Here is an 18,599-nt window from a genome sequence, read left to right as displayed (position 1 = left end):
GCTTAATCAAGGTCTCGCATTTACTGTCTGATTGCATCATGTTGCAATACCCATTTATTCATCACAGTCAGAGACAGGCATTTCTCAGTCAGGTAAATAGAATCAACAGCATCGGGACAAACCATATAATAATAATAATAATAATAATAATAATAATAATAACAACAATGTGACTTCTAGGATAAGATGGAAAAGGGGAAATACAAAATGAAATTGATATGTATGCTGAAGTCTGAATACATTTTTAATGATGACATTTTACTGTACTGTACATGAACCATAGACACAAACGTATTGGGACATCTGATTTTTCCAGCCATGTGTATTTTTTTCCACAGACCCACAATGAGTAGCCACGGTGACACTGCATTAACTTTAGTTTCTTTTTTAGAGCCCCGGCATTGTTGTATATGTTTCAAGTTTAAAAATAACAATAAAAAAAAAAAAAAATGCAAAATGCGAGGTGGAGACTAAACAAACTTGCGGTCGGCCGCTTAATACGTTCCTGAGGGAATTTAGATTTTAACTTAGCCTTGTATCCCTGTTCAGGACGAATATGTTTACCGTTAAACCTCTAAAATGTGCGTGTCTTATTAAAATTTGTTACAATTATTTAGTGTCCCTGACCTTGCACATCCAAATGTAAAATCAATGTGTGTGTGTGTGTGTGTGTGTGTGTGTGTGTGTGTGTGTGTGTGTGTGTGTGTGTGTGTGTGTGTGTGTGTGTGTGTGTTAGTGATCCCTGGCTGGCCTCTCCTGTTCAAACATGGCAGGTGTACATGCATTATCTGCAGAAAATGGACATTAGCTGTGTGTGTGGTACACTCAGCTGGAACTCCCTTGTACTGCGTGGCACACAGAGTATCCGCAAAGTCAAGTGCTACACTTCCCACCCTCTGGAGCTACAGGTACACACGCCAAATTCAAAGAGTCAAAGGACAAAAGCAAGTCTTTCCGATCTGCTGTTATTTATTTCAAGCTACAAAAGCATTAATGAAAATATTTTGATTAGAAGTATTTATCTAGTATTTATCTAGTAGTTCCTATTATAAGATTACAATAAACCTAATACAGTAAGACATTATTAAGACAATCTCAAGAGATTTACTTAATTTACAATTTAAAGTTTTTTTTATTCTGTTAGCAGATAATTTTGCTCCATGAATTTAATGCTTAAAATTAGAAAAAAAATATGGTATCTGCCTAAAGAACAGAGACTAATTCAGCTTAAAAAAAAATCAGTATATAAATACAGTAATGTTATATTTATTTTTTATATTATTGGGCAATCTTATAATAGGAAACATTAGATACACTGCTTAGAAAAAAGTATTAGGACACCTGACTTTTTAAGCCACATGTGGTTCTTTCCCAAACTCTTTTGGCGAATGCATAGAATTTCTCTACTAATGTAGTGTTATTTATGTCTGTACTTTTGAAAGTCACTAAACACACTTGGCCAATAAACCATTTCTGATTCTGATTCTAAATGTGGTAGCATTAAATTTTCCCTTTACTTGATCTAGGAGTCCCAACTATGTTCCAGCATTGATATATGATTTACATGGGTTGGAGTGGAAGATCTTGAGTGGTCTGCTATAGAGCTCTGACCTTAACCCTATTGAACACATTTAGGATGAATTGGTGACTGACTTTACCTCAGGACTTTTTACCCTACATCAATACCTGGCTTTACTAACACTTTTGTGGCTGAATGAGCTCAAATCTCTGCAACTGCAAGGTTCTAATTGCAGCAAATGGGACAAAATGTACAATGTGACATTCAAAAAGCGCATACAGTACGAATCGTATGGTTAGGTGTCCACAAACTTTTGTCCATATAGTGAACAATTTACTATATTTAGTTATCAAGATATCATGAAAGAAATTTCTTACTTGACCCTTACATTTTTAAATTGATCCAATGAGACAAGCGAAAGATTAAATTAAACATTTAAACCAGAAACAAAGGCAACACATCAGTAAACACACAATACTAATAATAGTTGTATTGTTCTTTTTTTTAATATATATTCAATCTGTCAGTACGAACCAGCGTGCGCAGTGATGTGAGATAGAAATAAACAGATAAATACACAAACAATATTCACTATAACAATCACTTACTGAATTGATTCATCCCTAATCACAGTTGTTCTGCCGTACAGAAACAATTAGTGAATCTATTATTCCAAGTTTTTTCATTATTGTTATCTGGTATTATAATACAATCCATTCCTGATTAGTAAATATAAATAAATATGTAGCCATATACCTTTATATAATCCTACTTATTAATTAGAGACAATCAAAAAATCTTGAAAGCTCCCTATTTACAACATAACAGTAAATACAATGGTCATGTGGAGCATTACATAAGAAAGAGCCATTTCCTGTGTTGTTAGAGAAGCTCCCAAAGTGCTTTGATATGAATAACACTTTCATTCCTGATGAAGTAGAAAATCATTTTGCTACCATGGGACCTGTAATATGCAAAAATGTAACCGTAGGCACACACGCAGTGTAAAATGTATATTAATAAATGAAGTTATTAGCACTAAAAAAAAAAATTTAATGATGCACACAACTCCAAACATGACATATAATAAGTGATATTTTAAGATTAGGGATATGGAGAGTTTTATGTATATGTATCCCTGGGGGAAAAACAGGAAATATCTTAAATCTCAAAGTCAAATTTATCCAATATGTGCTTTTATATGATTTCAGTACAACAAATAAAAGTTTAATAAATAGTTTACAACTCATTTCAAAGAATGAAATAGTCTTAATTGTCGACTCGGAAAGTCGACAACCGAGAACTAAAATGACAAGACCAATATATGGGATTATTATGGGTTTATGGGTTCAGTTATTAGAAAATAACAACCTTTTTTTTCACCACAGTAAACTGGAACGTGTGAAAAATGTAAAATATTGCTCATTTGCAGCATCAAATTTATACTGCGAGGAAATAGGACATGTATATGCATTTGTTACTTATTGTTTAAAGTATTGTTTTATAAGAAAATACTGGAAATATATATATATATATATATATATATATATATATATATATATATATATATATATATATATATATATATATATATATATATATATATATATACACACAGTATGTGTGTGTGTGTTGGCCAGGTGGACCCAGACGAAGTGTTCGCCCTCCCTGCTCTGGGTGTGCAGGACATTAGGCTAGGAGTGAAAGCTCTGCATTCCGGGAGCTGCTTTCGGTACCTTAACGTAGTGGATGTGGACACGAAGCAGCTGGTGGCATCCTGGCTCCTGTGCCTCACCTGCAGGCAGCCTGTTATATCACGGGTAATGGCTTCTTTATTGTTCGAAACCTGGCATGTCTTTATCATCAACTTTTACCCTTTATTTCCTTGATACTTTTTTTGCACAGGATGTCACATGTCACAAATCAATAGATGTGTTAGTGATGGGTGTTTCAGGAAGTCAGATAAATAAATTAAATAAACATGCATGCATGTTTTATACCCCAAGCATTGCATTAAGTATTAAAAGATAGTGGTCTAGTGGTTCTGACAAGAAACTGAATAACCTATTGTCCCTATATACCCAACATGTCTAACAGATCTCCATTCGAGATCCAGCTACAGAAAAAGTATGACGGAAAATAAAAACATGGATTGATTCTGACATTTTTCTCCAACACTAAGTGACAAGTTCTCTATCCAGATACTTCACAAACTTGTGTTGTGTCCCAAAGTCTGTACAGAATGCTGCGAACAAAAAACCTTCAAAAACTTGTGAATCTTTTTTTTTCCAAATAGAGCTCTACCATTTAAAAAAAAACAGTAGGCAGCAGTAGACAAAACAAAACAAAAAGTCACTATTTGTTGTGACAAGCGTTGGCTTTTAAAAAATGCATCAGTAGTCTTGGGGATTTTGTGCAGTTTTATAAGGAAATTGGCTGGTAAACATTTTGGAGAATCTGCCACAGTTCCTCCTCTACTTTCTCTGTCACACTTGCTTTTGTTCTTTGCAGCTAGTCCGTGACAGCCAATCTCTTTTTTTTTTTTTTTTTTGTCTGAAAAGCAGTCTGTTGTGTAATATGTTGCATTTTTACACTGACACACCTTTTTTGTGTTGGAAAGTATTGATTGGAAAATCTAAAAATTTGTATTTACTGACTCAAATCTTCTCAGAAAAAAACAAGACAAAATGTGTAAAATAGTAAAAATTTCAGTCTGTAACTCTGATTTAAATACTGTACATTTGTCTCCAATGTCCACCCAAATATAAAGTCCTGAAGTATTATGTAGTTCATATTTGCTTGTTATTTTTGTATGATGCATTTTAAATCAACCTCTTGCCGCAATTTTGGGTTGTGTGATTGATGTATACGCACCCAGGCTTGATTTGTATTCTTTAACACACACAAGACTTTTTTTTTCAGCCACAGAAACAGTGGCTTTTAGCTGTTACATCATTTCCATTAGATGCACTTGGATTGTCCTTTAAGTCTTAACACTTTAAAGACATACATCACATTTGGATTAGCTTGGCCCTGGGGAGTCCATATGCCTTTAACTTAAACTGTGGATGTGTTGGTTAAGTGACACCTAATGTTCTTTTTAATTTGCAAGAAGTAATGGCACCATTCACATAAAGGACAGATGGGGACAATGTAAGCAATGCGGGACAAAAAATGCTCTTTAGGGTGGTCACTTTTTCTGCCTGTGTGTCACAGAGCATCTTATGGAATATAGCAGAGAGGAAACATGCTTTTAGATCAACTTGAGTAAAAATGGGGTATTTTTAGATGTTAAATGCTACTTTAATTCAACCAGCTTCCTTTCTGACTCAATTTCTTGCTCATTATCGTTTCATTTTTTTTGTTAGTTTTCTTTCAAATGTTTGCCTTTCTTTTTAGATCTCGCTTTGTGTGGACTATTCACATCGTACTATTACCGATACTCTGTCTCTCGCTATCCCTTTGCCTGTCATCGGGGGAACACCATTTCCCTTTATCCTATTGTATAGATCTGTATAGCTTCCTTTTGCTTTTTAGCCTACTCTGCCAAAAAACATGACATATAAAACGTTTTGAGGGGGTGGAGGAAGCTGAAGATTTGCAATACCAAGCCTTTTCTTTTTCAAAGCTAATGCATGTTAACAAGAACACTGTGAACTCTACTTTTGTGTGTTGAATCACATCTGCAGGCCTTTGAGATCCAAGTGCCTGTAGGGGGTGGACGAGGCAGCAATAAGAAGATCGGCTTCACCAATCCATATCTTTCCAACAGAGGATTCAGGCTGAGCTCGGACCATCCAGACCTACTGCAGTTCAAAGAGGAAACGTTTCAGGTTAGATAAAGCGCTTCGCATTAAACAACCCATGCTCAGGGATTTCATTCTTCAGCCCCATGTTTTGCTGCAAACTAAAAACTGTGAATTCGTTAGGAGGCTTCTTCCATAAAGCACCAGCTTGTTAAGGGGAAAAACTAAACTTTCTGCAGTATTTAACAAAGGCTATTTGTCTGCCCGAAGCTGCTGTAAATGAGAGCAGAAATAAAGGATGTGGACCACCAAAATCCAGACATTGAGGAGTGTGTGCTTCCATATCATTTTACTGTCAGTTTAGAACGCTAAGATCATTCAGGCATTCTAGTTTAGTGTTTAATGTTAGCTTTGGAAAGACACTGAAATAAGGGTCTATATATACGGAACACTAGATGATGAATGTTTGTGGACATCTGACCATAAGTTTTCATATCCCATTCCACATTTAAGGCCTACATTTGCTGTTATAATAAACTCACCCTAAAAATGCTATTCTATGTATACAGTACAGTACTATATTTACATTTTACTTCATTTTATGATTAATAATTATATTTTTATTCATAATTTTAATAATTTCAACATGAAAAGAATTCCCTATAAGTTTTTTGGTCTATCGTGCTATCCGCGAGAGACCGGGAAAATCTGCGAAACAAATTAGATATGCGGCAAATGCAATTCCTCGATAAACCGGGGCGAGAGTTCGAATTGCGGTAACTGCGGGATTACTGTACCTCCAACTTTGTGGTAACAGTTTGGGAAAGAGTATTTTGTCCATATTGGGTATTTCCCTAAAGCAGCTTCTAAACACTCGAATAAGTAACTCATGATAAATATAAAAACCTGTTTCTTAGGAAAGGTTATATAAGGTTATTTATACTGTATATTTCTTATTATGATATTATTATGGTAAGAAAATATGACCACTAAGCCTATTTGTAGAAATGTTTACTATTGCATAAAGTAATCATTCTATTTGGTAAATAAACACTTGAAGTGAGCAACATTTCTTTTCAACCAAATGAGAACATTTCAAGCATGAAATTAGTAAAAAATATCCACCGGGCATCCCATAGGTCTCCAAACATTGCAAAATGTAACTTTATATAAAAAACCTACTGTACACACGATTTCAGTTTTTTGTAAAAACACAGTCTCTTTCATTCAAGATGCATTCACGTAAGCACTTTTGGATTTATGGAAGTAATTTCAAATCAGGGGGCCGGTGCTAAGAGGATTGGGCAGCAGTCGAAGGCGGAGGCCTCGACAACCCGATCCCTGGACACGGAAGCTAGCTCTAGGGACGTGGAATGTCACCTCGCTGGCGGGGAAGGAGCCTGAGATTGTGCGTGAGGTTGAGAGGTTCCGACTAGAGATAGTCGGGATCACCTCTACGCACGGCCTGGGCTCTGGAACCACACTCCTCGAGAGAGGATGGATTCTTTACAACTCTGGAGCTGCACATGGTGAAAGGCGTCGGGCTGGTGTGGGTTTGCTTATAGCCCCCCAGCTCAGCCGCCTTGTGTTGGAGTTTACCCCGGTGAACGAGAGGGTCGTTTCCCTGCGACTACGGGTCGGGGATAGATCTCTCACTGTCGTGTGTGCCTACGGGCCAAACGGCAGTATAGAGTACCCGGCCTTCTTGGGGTCTCTGGGAGGGGTGCTGGACAGTGCTCCGACTGGGGACTCCGTCGTTCTACTGGGAGACTTCAATGCACACGTGGGCAGCGACAGTGACACCTGGAGGGGCGTGATTGGGAGGAACGGCCCCCCTGATCTGAACCCGAGCGGTGTTCAGTTATTGGACTTCTGTGCTAGTTACAGTTTGTCCATAACGAACACCATGTTCAAGCATAAGGGTGTCCATCAGTACACGTGGCACCAGGACACCCTAGGCCGTAGGTCGATGATCGACTTTGTGGTCGTTTCATCTGACCTGCGGCCGTATGTCTTGGACACTCGGGTAAAGAGAGGGGCGGAGCTGTCAACTGATCACCACCTGGTGGTGAGTTGGATCCGATGGCGGGGGAGGAAGCTGGACAGACTCGGCAGACCCAAGCGTACTGTGAGGGTCTGCTGGGAACGTTTGGCCGAGCCTCCTGTCAGAGAGATCTTCAACTCCCACCTCTGGCGGAGCTTTGACCAGATCCCGAGGGAGGCCGGAGATATTGAGTCCGAGTGGACCATGTTCTCCACCTCCATTGTCGAAGCGGCCGCTCGGAGCTGTGGCAGTAAGGTCTCCGGTGCCTGTCGAGGCGGCAATCCCCGAACCCGGTGGTGGAAACCGGAAGTAAGGGATGCCGTCAAGCTGACGAAGGAGTCCTACCGGGCCTGGTTGGCTTGTGGGACTCCTGAGGCAGCTGACGGGTACCGGCAGGCCAAGCGAACTGCAGCCCGGGTGGTTATCGAGGCAAAAACTCGGGCCTGGGAGGAGTTCGGTGAGGCCATGGAGAAGGACTATCGGCTGGCCTCGAAGAGATTCTGGCAAACCGTCCGGCGCCTCAGGAGGGGAAAGCAGTGCCCCACCAATGCTGTTTACAGTAGAGGTGGGGAGCTGTTGACCTCAACTGGGGATGTCGTTGGACGGTGGAAGGAATACTTCGAGGATCTCCTCAATCCCGCCGTCACGTCTTCCATTGTGGAAGCAGAGGCTGAGGGCTCAGAGGCGGACTCGTCCATCACCCAAGCTGAAGTCACCGAGGTAGTAAAGAAACTCCTCGGTGGCAAGGCACCGGGGGTGGATGAGATCCGCCCTGAGTACCTCAAGTCTCTGGATGTTGTGGGGCTGTCTTGGCTGACACGCCTCTGCAGCATTGCGTGGAGGTCGGGGACAGTGCCTCTGGAATGGCAGACCGGGGTGGTGGTCCCTCTTTTTAAGAAGGGGGACCGGAGGGTGTGTTCCAACTATAGGGGGATCTGGGAGGAGACCCCGGGGAAGACCTAGGACACGCTGGAGAGACTATGTCTCCCGGCTGGCCTGGGAACGCCTTGGTGTCCCCCCGGAAGAGCTGGAAGAAGTGTCTAGGGAGAGGGAAGTCTGGGCATCTTTGCTTAGACTGCTGCCCCCGCGACCCGGCATCGGATAAGCGGGAGAAGATGGATGGATGGATGGAATTTCAAATCAGCTTCATTTTGTTGAATGATCTTTGTTATGCATGTTTTCCAGGTTTTTTGCTATGAGAATTTTGGGACACCCTGTAGAAATGGGCTTCATCATTCAATATTTCAAACAAACAAAAATTTATAATATTCATTATTTCTAATTGTTTACCTGGAGGGGGAGGGGGTGACAATTTCGTGTTGTCTGTCTTCCACTTGTCTATAAGTATGATTTTGCAAGGACATATGGTTGAATGTTTGGAGGACTTATGTGGAATTATCAGTGGAACCAGCAGGATTGATTCTGAAATTGGTCCAAACATGATCAAGGACAAATATCTTGAAACAGTTTAATAATTTTGAAAAACTTCCTTACTGTGAGAAGTATATTTTCAGGCACAGATTATTAACTCTGCCTACAAGAAGGACTAGACTTGGAAGAGATGGAAACCAGCCCTTTTTTCAATCCCAATGGCATGAAGTTCTGCTTGCTAATGGCTTGCATAGAGTAGTTCCATGGTAGGATGTGTCTTTGTACTAGCTATAAGTTACGACTTAAGGACCAGGATGTTATCTTGAGCTTAAGGCAGAGGCTTATTTGATTGACAGGTTGTCAGTTTAATCCTGACCTTGGGTAACTGTGTGCAATTTTGAATATTCTGAACTTCCTATGTCTATGTGTGCTTCCTCTGGGTTCCTCCCCTAAATCCCACCCTCCCAGTGGATTGTCTGTGGGAAATTCTTCTATGTGGTAATCTTGGCCTGTGATGATCTGGCAATTCAATCCAGGGTGTATTCTATCCTTGCTTTTAGTGTTACCAGAAGAGGTTATCGATCCCCCTGACCATGATCAGGATCAATCTTTTACTGATTACCATAATTTCCGGACTATTAAGCGCAACCAAAAATATAAGCCGCACCCACTGAATTTGACAAAGATTTTTAATTTGAACAGAAATACGCAGCACCTGTCTATAAGCCGTAGGTGTCTACACTAAAACTAATGAACCTTACACAGGCTTTAACGAAAGACAGTGTCTGTTACACGGCTTGTATCTAAACAGTAGCCTACCAAGAAAGTCATTGTTCACTGTCTTCCTCCTTCCTTTCACAACACTTTCTCTCGGGAGTTTTTCTTTTGGCATCATCGTGCGTTTAAAAATCACCATCGGTGAAGCTTTTCTCCCGATGCCGTGCAGCTCAGAACACAGGTGAAGTGCGTTTTTTCATTCCCGGTTGTTTTCAGCGTGACGAATGATTCGCATTTCCTGTAGACAGTCCAAATGAGCGGCAGGTCAAACGTCAGAGGAACATCATCCATATTTATGATGTGGTGCGGCCCGATTCAGTGGGAGCGCATCTGATTTAATATAAAGAGTTTCATTGGTTCACCTGAACCCGTTCGGCAATTTTATTGGTCTAATGTTATGGGGCTCATTTTTTTGGCTTGAAGTTTGTGAAACCGTGAAAAACCCAGGAAAAATCCATAAATTAGCCGCTTCGTTGTGTAAGCCGTGGGGTTTAAAGCGTGGGAAAAAAGTAGCGGCTTATAGTCCGAAAAATACGGTACTGATTAGATTTTTCACAGTATAAACTTTCCTGCACGTGGAACTACATCTCACATGATGTTATGGTGATGGGCCTTGACTGTAGCAGGAAGACTACATGCAAATAGGTTTTATTAGGAAATAAGAAGGATAAAAAAAAAGCGTCTTTTTTGATTCATCTTAAATTGAGGGTGTCTACTAGTCCAGTGGTTGTTTTACCAAAGGGAGTTTTTGTGTAAGTGCATGGGACAAGAAGTATATAGTCTATTGAGCTTGCTTTTCAATGGCATTTGTATTCCAAGATTACAAGTTTCAAAAAGCCCTCATAATGTGCAGCATATCAGCACTGTCACTACTGTAAACATTAAGTCCCCAAGCAATGTTATGGGTCAAAGAAAACTGCTGAATCTCATAAAGAAAGGAAATGGAAAAAAGATATGGCTTTTTTTTTTTTTCTCAGTCGCACAAAATGGACCTTACCTTTCATAAAGTTAACTTGAGGGAGGGAGCAGGGGATGTGGATCAGACAAATGACTTGGGGAAAGTCACTTTATTGCTGAAGTTTAAACTCTTATCAGTTTTCCCCTCCGTTGAGCCAGGCTGTAATCTCCGAAAGCTTTGGAGATTACGTAGAATGTTATTTAAGGCTGGTGTGTGGCCCATACCTTACCTCTACTGAAATATAGTTTGTTTTTGTTTTTCCAGAGAGAAGGCATGGTGATTACTTCCAAACCTGCGCCCTACATACAGTACCAAAGGATGAAACAGTTAGCATTAAATGCTATATGTAAGGCATTGTTGATGGGTTAGCATCATTTACAGGCAGCGTGCACTTTACGGCACTCACAGAAGTCACCCAGACGTCTGTTTAACCCTTGAATGCCTTTACAATCAGGGCACGATAACTCATTACCTTTCTTCCAGGAAGAAAATTGCAAATGGGAAAATGTTAATTTCATCACTGACTGCTTCTATTGAACTGCTTAGGCGCTCAGTGAGTCTCATGGCTGCATACCTGGCTCCATACCTCCGATTGTAAACATCTGGGCAGTGTGAAATACTGTGCAGACGGTGCTAAAATAAAACTATGGATCATGCTAATGCATCATCTAATAAAATGGTGACAATCGTAAAGAAAGGAAATAGCCAGAGCCATTGCTCCAACTGGTCAACCCTGCTTCCTTTTTTATTCCCCTCCAGAAAATCTACTGTATGGTCTTACTGTGGGTTTATTTGTCAATTTTTTTGTTTTTATATTTTTCCTCTTCCAAGACCGAATAACCGTGTCTTAATAAACTATATGCTGAGCTGAAAAAATAAATCGATATTGCCATGTGTTTTGAGGAGATGACTTAGCCAGCGATTAGATATAATACACAGAGAGAAAAGAATAGAGGGAGGTGTTTGCTTAAAGAAATCTCTACAACATCTAAAATGGGAGAAGGTCAAGTAAATAACTTAGAAAAGTCTGGATAAGCAACTAACATGGCTGCGATACCTTTTACTGCTTATTCATTACTGGTTAAAATCATGTCAAGGAATTAGTCCTTTATTTAAAAAAAAGTTGTCCTTGGTTTTTCCACCCCAACTCATGGATATGAAATAGAGGCATGTGCTTGAGTTTGTTTTTAAATCCGATTTACACTCACACAGTCAACAGTAAGTGTGACTGACTCCGCCCACTCTTCCAATTATGATTTAGTTTTTACTTGTTTTGAACAAATGGAGCTGATTCAGCTTTTAAAAAATGTGAACATATTAGATATTTAAATAAAGTCAAACTCTGATCATAATAAAGCAGTGACTGAAGATTGACGAATTGATTTATTGATTGGTTGGTTGATTGATTGGTTGGTTGATTGATTGATTAATTGAATAAATAACTGCATTATCACAGTCTAATGTTATTATTATGATGAATTGGCTGTCTATGTGTTGTTTCTTTCATATCTGACTGCAAGTGTGTGAATTTATTGTTTTTATACACACCTTAAGAGTCTGGTTTTTATTGTGTCTCTGTCAAGGAATAATAATTTCTTCAACGTTTTTAACGGAAGATTTAAAATGCTTTGGTCACATTTTTTAGACAGACCTGTAAAGCTCTCTGTGGCCCAACAAGCTGCTTTTAGCTAAATCATTTAAATCATTAACTGCAACAGAGGATTCGCTACAGATTTGATCTGTTTCATGTTTCAAAGTCTCCTAACTTTGGTGTTTTTCTTGTTGAAAAAGTTTTTCATTTTAAATTATAGCTTGGGATTTGGAAGCTTTATCTCACAATCAAATTTTGTGTGTGTGTGTGTGTGTGTGTGTGTGTGTGTGTGTGTGTGTGTGTGTGTGTGTGTGTGTTTTGTGAATACAGATTGAGGGAGGTGCAAGCTACAACATCGGGCTGCGTTTTGCTCCCAGTCAGAGCGCTGGTACGGAGGAGATCCTCGTCTTCATTAACGACCTGGAGGATAAGAACGAGGAGACGTACTGCATCAAAGTTGTCTACAGATAAACCGGACAACCCAAAGCTGTGCTGCATCCACCTCATCATCATCATAACCTTCATGAACTGATTATCTATTTTGTAATGAAAATGCAGTTTTGATACAATTATGATGAAGATCTGTTCTTCATCCCTACTATGTGTCTGAATCAATATTCAACACAGGATTTGTATTTTTTTGTTAGTTTTTTTCTTACACAAATTCATGAGGGTCTTGGATTGTATCCTCATTTTATTTTAGCCTTAATAAACAGTGAAAGCTGAAGCTAAAAGGCATTTTGTCATGATTTCCGTGCCTTCTGTAGCTCTACTGTATTATTTTTTTTCTCTGCCAGCTTCCTGACATCTCTTATTGAGCTTTTATAGAGAGCAAGCATTTTATTTAATTTTTTATTTAGATGAATATTTATAAGCTCAGAAAGTGACATCAGTGTTCCTAGAAAACATATTTGGTTTTGAAGAACCATCCTCTTTACCCCCTCCATTTATGTGCATGGCAGCTTGATTTAATGACAGGATATCCAAATTAAAATTAAGATCGTGTTGTTCAGTTGTTGGATGTTCCCCCCCAGGTCAGGAGCAAACTTGCTTTCCTAAATTAAAGTGCATTGATTTCCAAAAGACAAAGTGCAGAAAACACTAGAAATTGCTGCTGTGAAGTCGACTGCCTGGATACACACAAACACCAGGATCTGACACACAGTGTGTGTGTATATATATATATATATATATATATATATATATATATATATATATATATATATATATATATATATATATATATATATATAAATTTATATATTTATTTATTTATTTGTTTGTTTGTTTATTAACAAGTGCAGCACTGTTAAAACCTATTTTATACATAAATAAATAAATATATAACAGGTGAAATTAAAACCCTTAATGCAACACACATTCATTTATTCATAACGTCCGTTCTTTAGATATAAAATTACATTTTAATATGTTTACGAATAAAAATTTGTTTTACTGATGTGCCAAGTCTCATATCAAGCTCCAAAATATACCATGGTGCACACATCCGGCAATAAAAGAGTCCATGTGGAAACATAGCAAAAGTTCCTAAATATTCATGTAATGTTAAACAACATAATTACTTTGAAACCTTTATAAGTATATTTTGTCTTCATGCTCTACATTGAGTCTGGTTTTACTTATAATAAACATACATTTGCATAAAAATCCAGATTTGTCCATGCCCATGTTGATAAGAGTATTGAATACTTGAAAAGTATTAATTTAAGGTACATTTAGAACAGATAAAAATTTATTATTGTCTAAATAACTGGCAACAAAAGTGAGTACACCCTAAGTAAACATGTCAAATCTGTGTCCAAAGTGTCCATATTTTGTGACCACCGTTGTTATCCAGAACTACCTTAATCCTCCTGGGCATGGAATTCACCAGAGCTGCACAGGTTGTTGCTGGGATCCTCTTTCACTCCTCCATAATGACATCACAGAGCTGATGAATGTTAAACACATGGCCCTTCTCCACTTTCCACTTGAGGATGCCCCAGAAGTACACAAATAAGGTTAAAGTCTAGAGACATACTTGGCCATTCCTTCACTTCACCTTCCTCAACAAGGCAGTTGTCATCTTGGTGGTGTGTTTGGGGTCCTTATTATGTTAAGCCCAATTTCTAAAGGGAGGGAATCATGTTATAATTAAGAATGTTACAGTATGTTCAGTCCATGTTTCTCTCAATGAACCACAGCTTCCCATTACCAGCAGCACTCATGCAGCCCCAGGCCATGATGCTACCACCAAGGAAGCACAAGCAGACCTTATGCTTCTGCAACCTCTAAAGCAATGCTGGTAGCACTCATGCAGCTGTTTTTTGGAGCAGCTTCTGCACCTGACACACAGCACGAGGACTCAACTTCTTTGATCGACCCTTGTGTGGCCTGTTCCCAGTGGAACCCGTCTTGGAAAACCTTTCTAGGACCCTGATCACTGTTCTGTAACTTAATATCAGGGTGTTACTGATCTTCTTATAGCCTAGTCCATCTTTGTGTAGTGCAACAATTCTAATTCTCAAATCCTTATTGAGTTCTTTGCAAAGAGGTGCCATGTTGAACATCCAGTGGTCAGTATGAGAGAATTAGAATCGAAGCACCAAATTTTAACTGCTCTAATGCTACTTCTTCTTTCGGTTTCTCCCATTTAGGGTCGCCACAGCGGATCATTCGTCTCCATACCCCCCTGTCCTCTACATCTGCCTCTTTCAAACAAACTACCTACATGTCTTCCCTCACCACATCCATAAACCTCCTCCTTGGTCTTCCTCTTTTCCTCCATCCTGGTGGCTTCATCCCCAGCATTCTCCTACCGATATAACCTATGTCCCTCCTCTGCACATGTCCAAACTATCTCCTTCCTCACCTTGTCTCCAAAACGTCCTACATGCGCTGTCCCTCTAATAAACTCATTTCCAATCCTGTCTGTCCTCGTCACTCCCAACGAAAATCTCAACATTTTCAGCTTTGCTACCTCCAGCTCCACCTTTTGTCTTTTACTCAATGCCACTGTCTCTAAACCATACAACATCGCAGGTCTCACCACAGTCCTATAAAATTTCCCTTTCACTCTTACAGATACTCTTCTATCACAAATCACTCCTGCTATCACTCTTCTCCAAACATTCCACCCTGCCCTTATACAAGATACACAAATTAGTATGGTCCTGTCAATGATTGATGATTGATGAATGAGAATGATGAATAGGACATGTGGCTTTGCATGGTATTGACATACAGTTATCACTTAGGGTGTACTCAATTTTGTTGCCTGCTAATTTGACAATAATGGCTGTATGGTGAGTTATTTTTAGAGGACAGTAAAGTATTACTGTTATACAAGCTGCACATTGACTACTCTAAAATATTTTCAAGTTCAATTTATGTATATTTATAACTATATATTTATTAATAGGTATATATGAAGATAGATACAATACATTAAAGATACATATGAAGCATCTACCGGTGGAATGCAAAACGATTCACTCCTATTACGATGCAGTGCAATCCGATTTGATTCATCACAATGTGATGCTGTTTAGTTACAGCCCTTATTTTTCTATAGAAACTATTTTGACTTGTAAACTAGCAGTTGGTTTTTTTACCTTTTTGATTTCCCCCTCAAAATCTCAAAGTATTTATTAATTCACTTTGTCTTGCTCTTAACCTTATAGAGTTACTTATACAGAGCTCAGCAACCTTCTCTGGAGAGAAATCATGTGTTGTTCTCAGTTGAAAACAGTACATGTTGTGCTGCTTAGTGTTAAGTTAAAGCTCCAGCAGTGTGTTGCCATTTCCCTATTGAGATTTGAGAGTGTTACTTGCAGAGATTGAGCACGCGCTATCAGCGGCTCGGGGAGTTTCTCGGTTTAACAGAGGCAGACGCAGTGGACTTCCGTGCCTGTTTGCACTGAGCTGAACCTCCTACAGTGGGTCATTATCACTACAGGTCACAAGAGATGCTGTTCTCCCAAAGCTCCTGCTCCAGCTCTTCTACTACACACAATCAGAGTCCTGCTTTAGCAAAGCTCACTGAGAACTATAGGCCTGATTTTGAACTAAAAGAACTATTTCTAAAAATCCTAATCTTCTATTTAGAATTCACACATAAATACATTTCCATATGCCATATGCTGCATATATATCCACATATCCACATTTACTTTCAGCCCTGAATATTAAATAGAGTCAGTAATGTGAGTAAGTGTGGATGTGTACATATATAGACAAAATGTGAGATAAAGATGAAGGTACACAATTGTATACGATGTCTTTGAATGTTAGTAGCATAACATTTTTCCCATTACTTGAACTAGAAGAACCAAACCTTTTCCACTATGACAATTTCCCTGTGCATATGGTTTACATGGGCTGGGGTGAAAGATCTTTAGTGTCCTGCCTTAGAGCTTTCAACCCCAACCCTATTGAACACTTTTGGGATGAATTGGACTGCTGACTGCACCAAAATCTGACTTTACTAATGCCTTTGTGGCTGAATCAGCACTAATCTCCACATGCGCCCTCCAAAATGTAGTGGATCATCTTTCCAGAAGAGTGGAGGATAACAGCAAATGAGCACCGAATGTGGATTGGGATGAGTAAAAAAAAAACAACATACAAATCTTATGGTCATGTGTCCACAAAATTGGCCATACAGTACACATGAATACACCTTTTAGATTTTTATACTGTTTTTTTTTATTATTTTTGTTGATTTCTTTGTTTGTATTATAAAACTTTTTTTCTAACTACTAAAATTTACAAAAAAAAATAAAATATGATCGGGCTTGGTAGCAGTCACAGAACTGGCAGCAATTCACAATTTCTTTTTTACTTGCATTTCTAACATTGATGGAATTCTTATATCTAATAAAAAAAAATGATGTTTATAAATTTTCATGATTAACTACGTTTAGCATTATTATATGTTCTATATGATATATTTCATTTTAATTAGTCCTGATAATTATAATGAAGGTTATATACAACCTGTATTCTGGAAATGTTGGAACGTTTTTTTTTTTTTTTTGTATTTGAATAAAATAAAAACTAAAAGACTTTCAAATTACATGAGCCAATATTTCATTCTCAATAGAACATAAAGAACATAACAAATTTTCAAACTAAGAAATTTTACAATTTTATGTACAAAATGTCATCTTTTCAAAATAGTTTGACGACGTCTGGGCATTGAGGTTATGAGTTTCTGGAGTTTTGCTGTTGGAATTTGGTCCCATTCTTGCCTAATATGGTTTCCAGCAATGAGTTCGTGGTCATATTTGGCATATTTTTTTATTTAATGTTGCGTCAAATGTTCTCTATAGGTGAAGGATCTGTACTGCAGGCAGGCCAATTCAGCACCCGGACTCTTCTACTAATAGCTGCAGTATGTGGTTTTGCATTGTCCTGCTGAAATACACAAGGAGTCACCTGAAATAGACGTCGTATATACATTTCAGCATTCATAGTGCCTTCCAAAACATGCAAGCTGCCCATACCGTATGCACTTATGCACCCCCATACCATCAGAGTTAAAAAAAATTTAACCGAACGCTGATAACATGCTGGAGGGTCCCCCTCCTCTTTAGCCCGGAGGACACAGCGTCCATGATTTCCAACAAGAATGTCAAATTTGGACTCAGTGGTTTGTGTTAACCAACAGTGGTTTCTGGAAGTATTCCTGGGCCCATTTATTAATGTTAATGACACAATCATGCTGATGAGTGACGCACTTTCGTCTGAGGGCCCGAAGAGCACTTGCCTTGTCCCTTACGCACCGAGATTTCTCCGGTCTCTCTAAATATTTTGATGTTGTGTACCGTAGATGAAGAGATTTGCAAAGCCTTTGCAATTTAACATTGAAGAACACTGTTTTCAAAGTATTACACTCATTATACTCTGCCTCTCTAAGACATCCCTTTTATAGCTAATCATGTTACAGACCTGATGTCAATTAACTTGATTAGTTGCTAGATATTTCTCCAGCTGAAATTGTAAAAAAATGTCTTGCTTTTTCAGCCCTTTGTTGTTCACCTGCCAACTTTTTTGAGCCCTGTAGCAGCCATCAAATTTGAATGAGCTGAAATTGAAATGTGTGTTGGAAATGTCCAACATTTTTTAAGGTATGCTAAATAAGCAGTCAGATCTTAGGCTTTTGACAAAGACTTCCATGACCATTTTAGCACTTACACTTGTGAGACTGCTATTTGCCTGGGAACTGTAAATCATGCATGCCAGGCATGAAAGCTACCTCATGACTGAAGCCAGGAATTTACCTAGGTGTTAATTTTTCCTCTCAAACATTGGAAAACAGAGAGACTACAATGTTCTTCTCCCTCTCAGACATGCTGCTAAATGACTTAGGAAAAAATGTATTATTAGGACTACTATTACACTGTAATTACATTTAACACCTACAACAAACTGGAACTTGTGAACTCGAAGAGGGTTTGCTGGTTTTCGTTTTTCACATTAGCACTAAGCTCCTAATGCATATGACAGTTTAAGTTGTTATGTTTAATGGTGCCATTTAATGACCTTTACATACACTATATGGACAAAAGTTTGTGGACATTCAGTCATGA

At 38.7% G+C, this 18,599-nt stretch overlaps 1 protein-coding gene across 2 annotated transcripts in view; it reads left to right on the top strand.

Annotated features, from left to right (window-relative positions):
- The window catches only part of nphp4 (nephronophthisis 4), a 204,936-nt gene extending 192,196 nt beyond the window's left edge, over nucleotides 1-12,740 (top strand). For both annotated transcript variants that reach the window (XM_083555325.1, XM_083555324.1), the window contains 4 exons: nucleotides 737-908; nucleotides 3,160-3,339; nucleotides 5,209-5,352; nucleotides 12,337-12,740. In XM_083555325.1, coding sequence (XP_083411451.1) covers nucleotides 737-908; nucleotides 3,160-3,339; nucleotides 5,209-5,352; nucleotides 12,337-12,477 — 637 coding nt within the window. In that variant the 3' untranslated portion in view covers nucleotides 12,478-12,740. The remainder of the gene's footprint in view (nucleotides 1-736; nucleotides 909-3,159; nucleotides 3,340-5,208; nucleotides 5,353-12,336) is intronic.
- The last annotated feature ends 5,859 nt before the right edge of the window (nucleotides 12,741-18,599 follow it).

The sequence above is a fragment of the Silurus aristotelis genome (assembly GCF_946808225.1).
Source record: "Silurus aristotelis genome assembly, chromosome: 11".
In the NCBI taxonomy this organism is placed as follows: Eukaryota; Metazoa; Chordata; class Actinopteri; order Siluriformes; family Siluridae; genus Silurus; species Silurus aristotelis.
The sequence above is the reverse complement of the archived record's forward strand: the minus strand, read 5'-3'. Positions and strand labels throughout refer to the sequence as shown.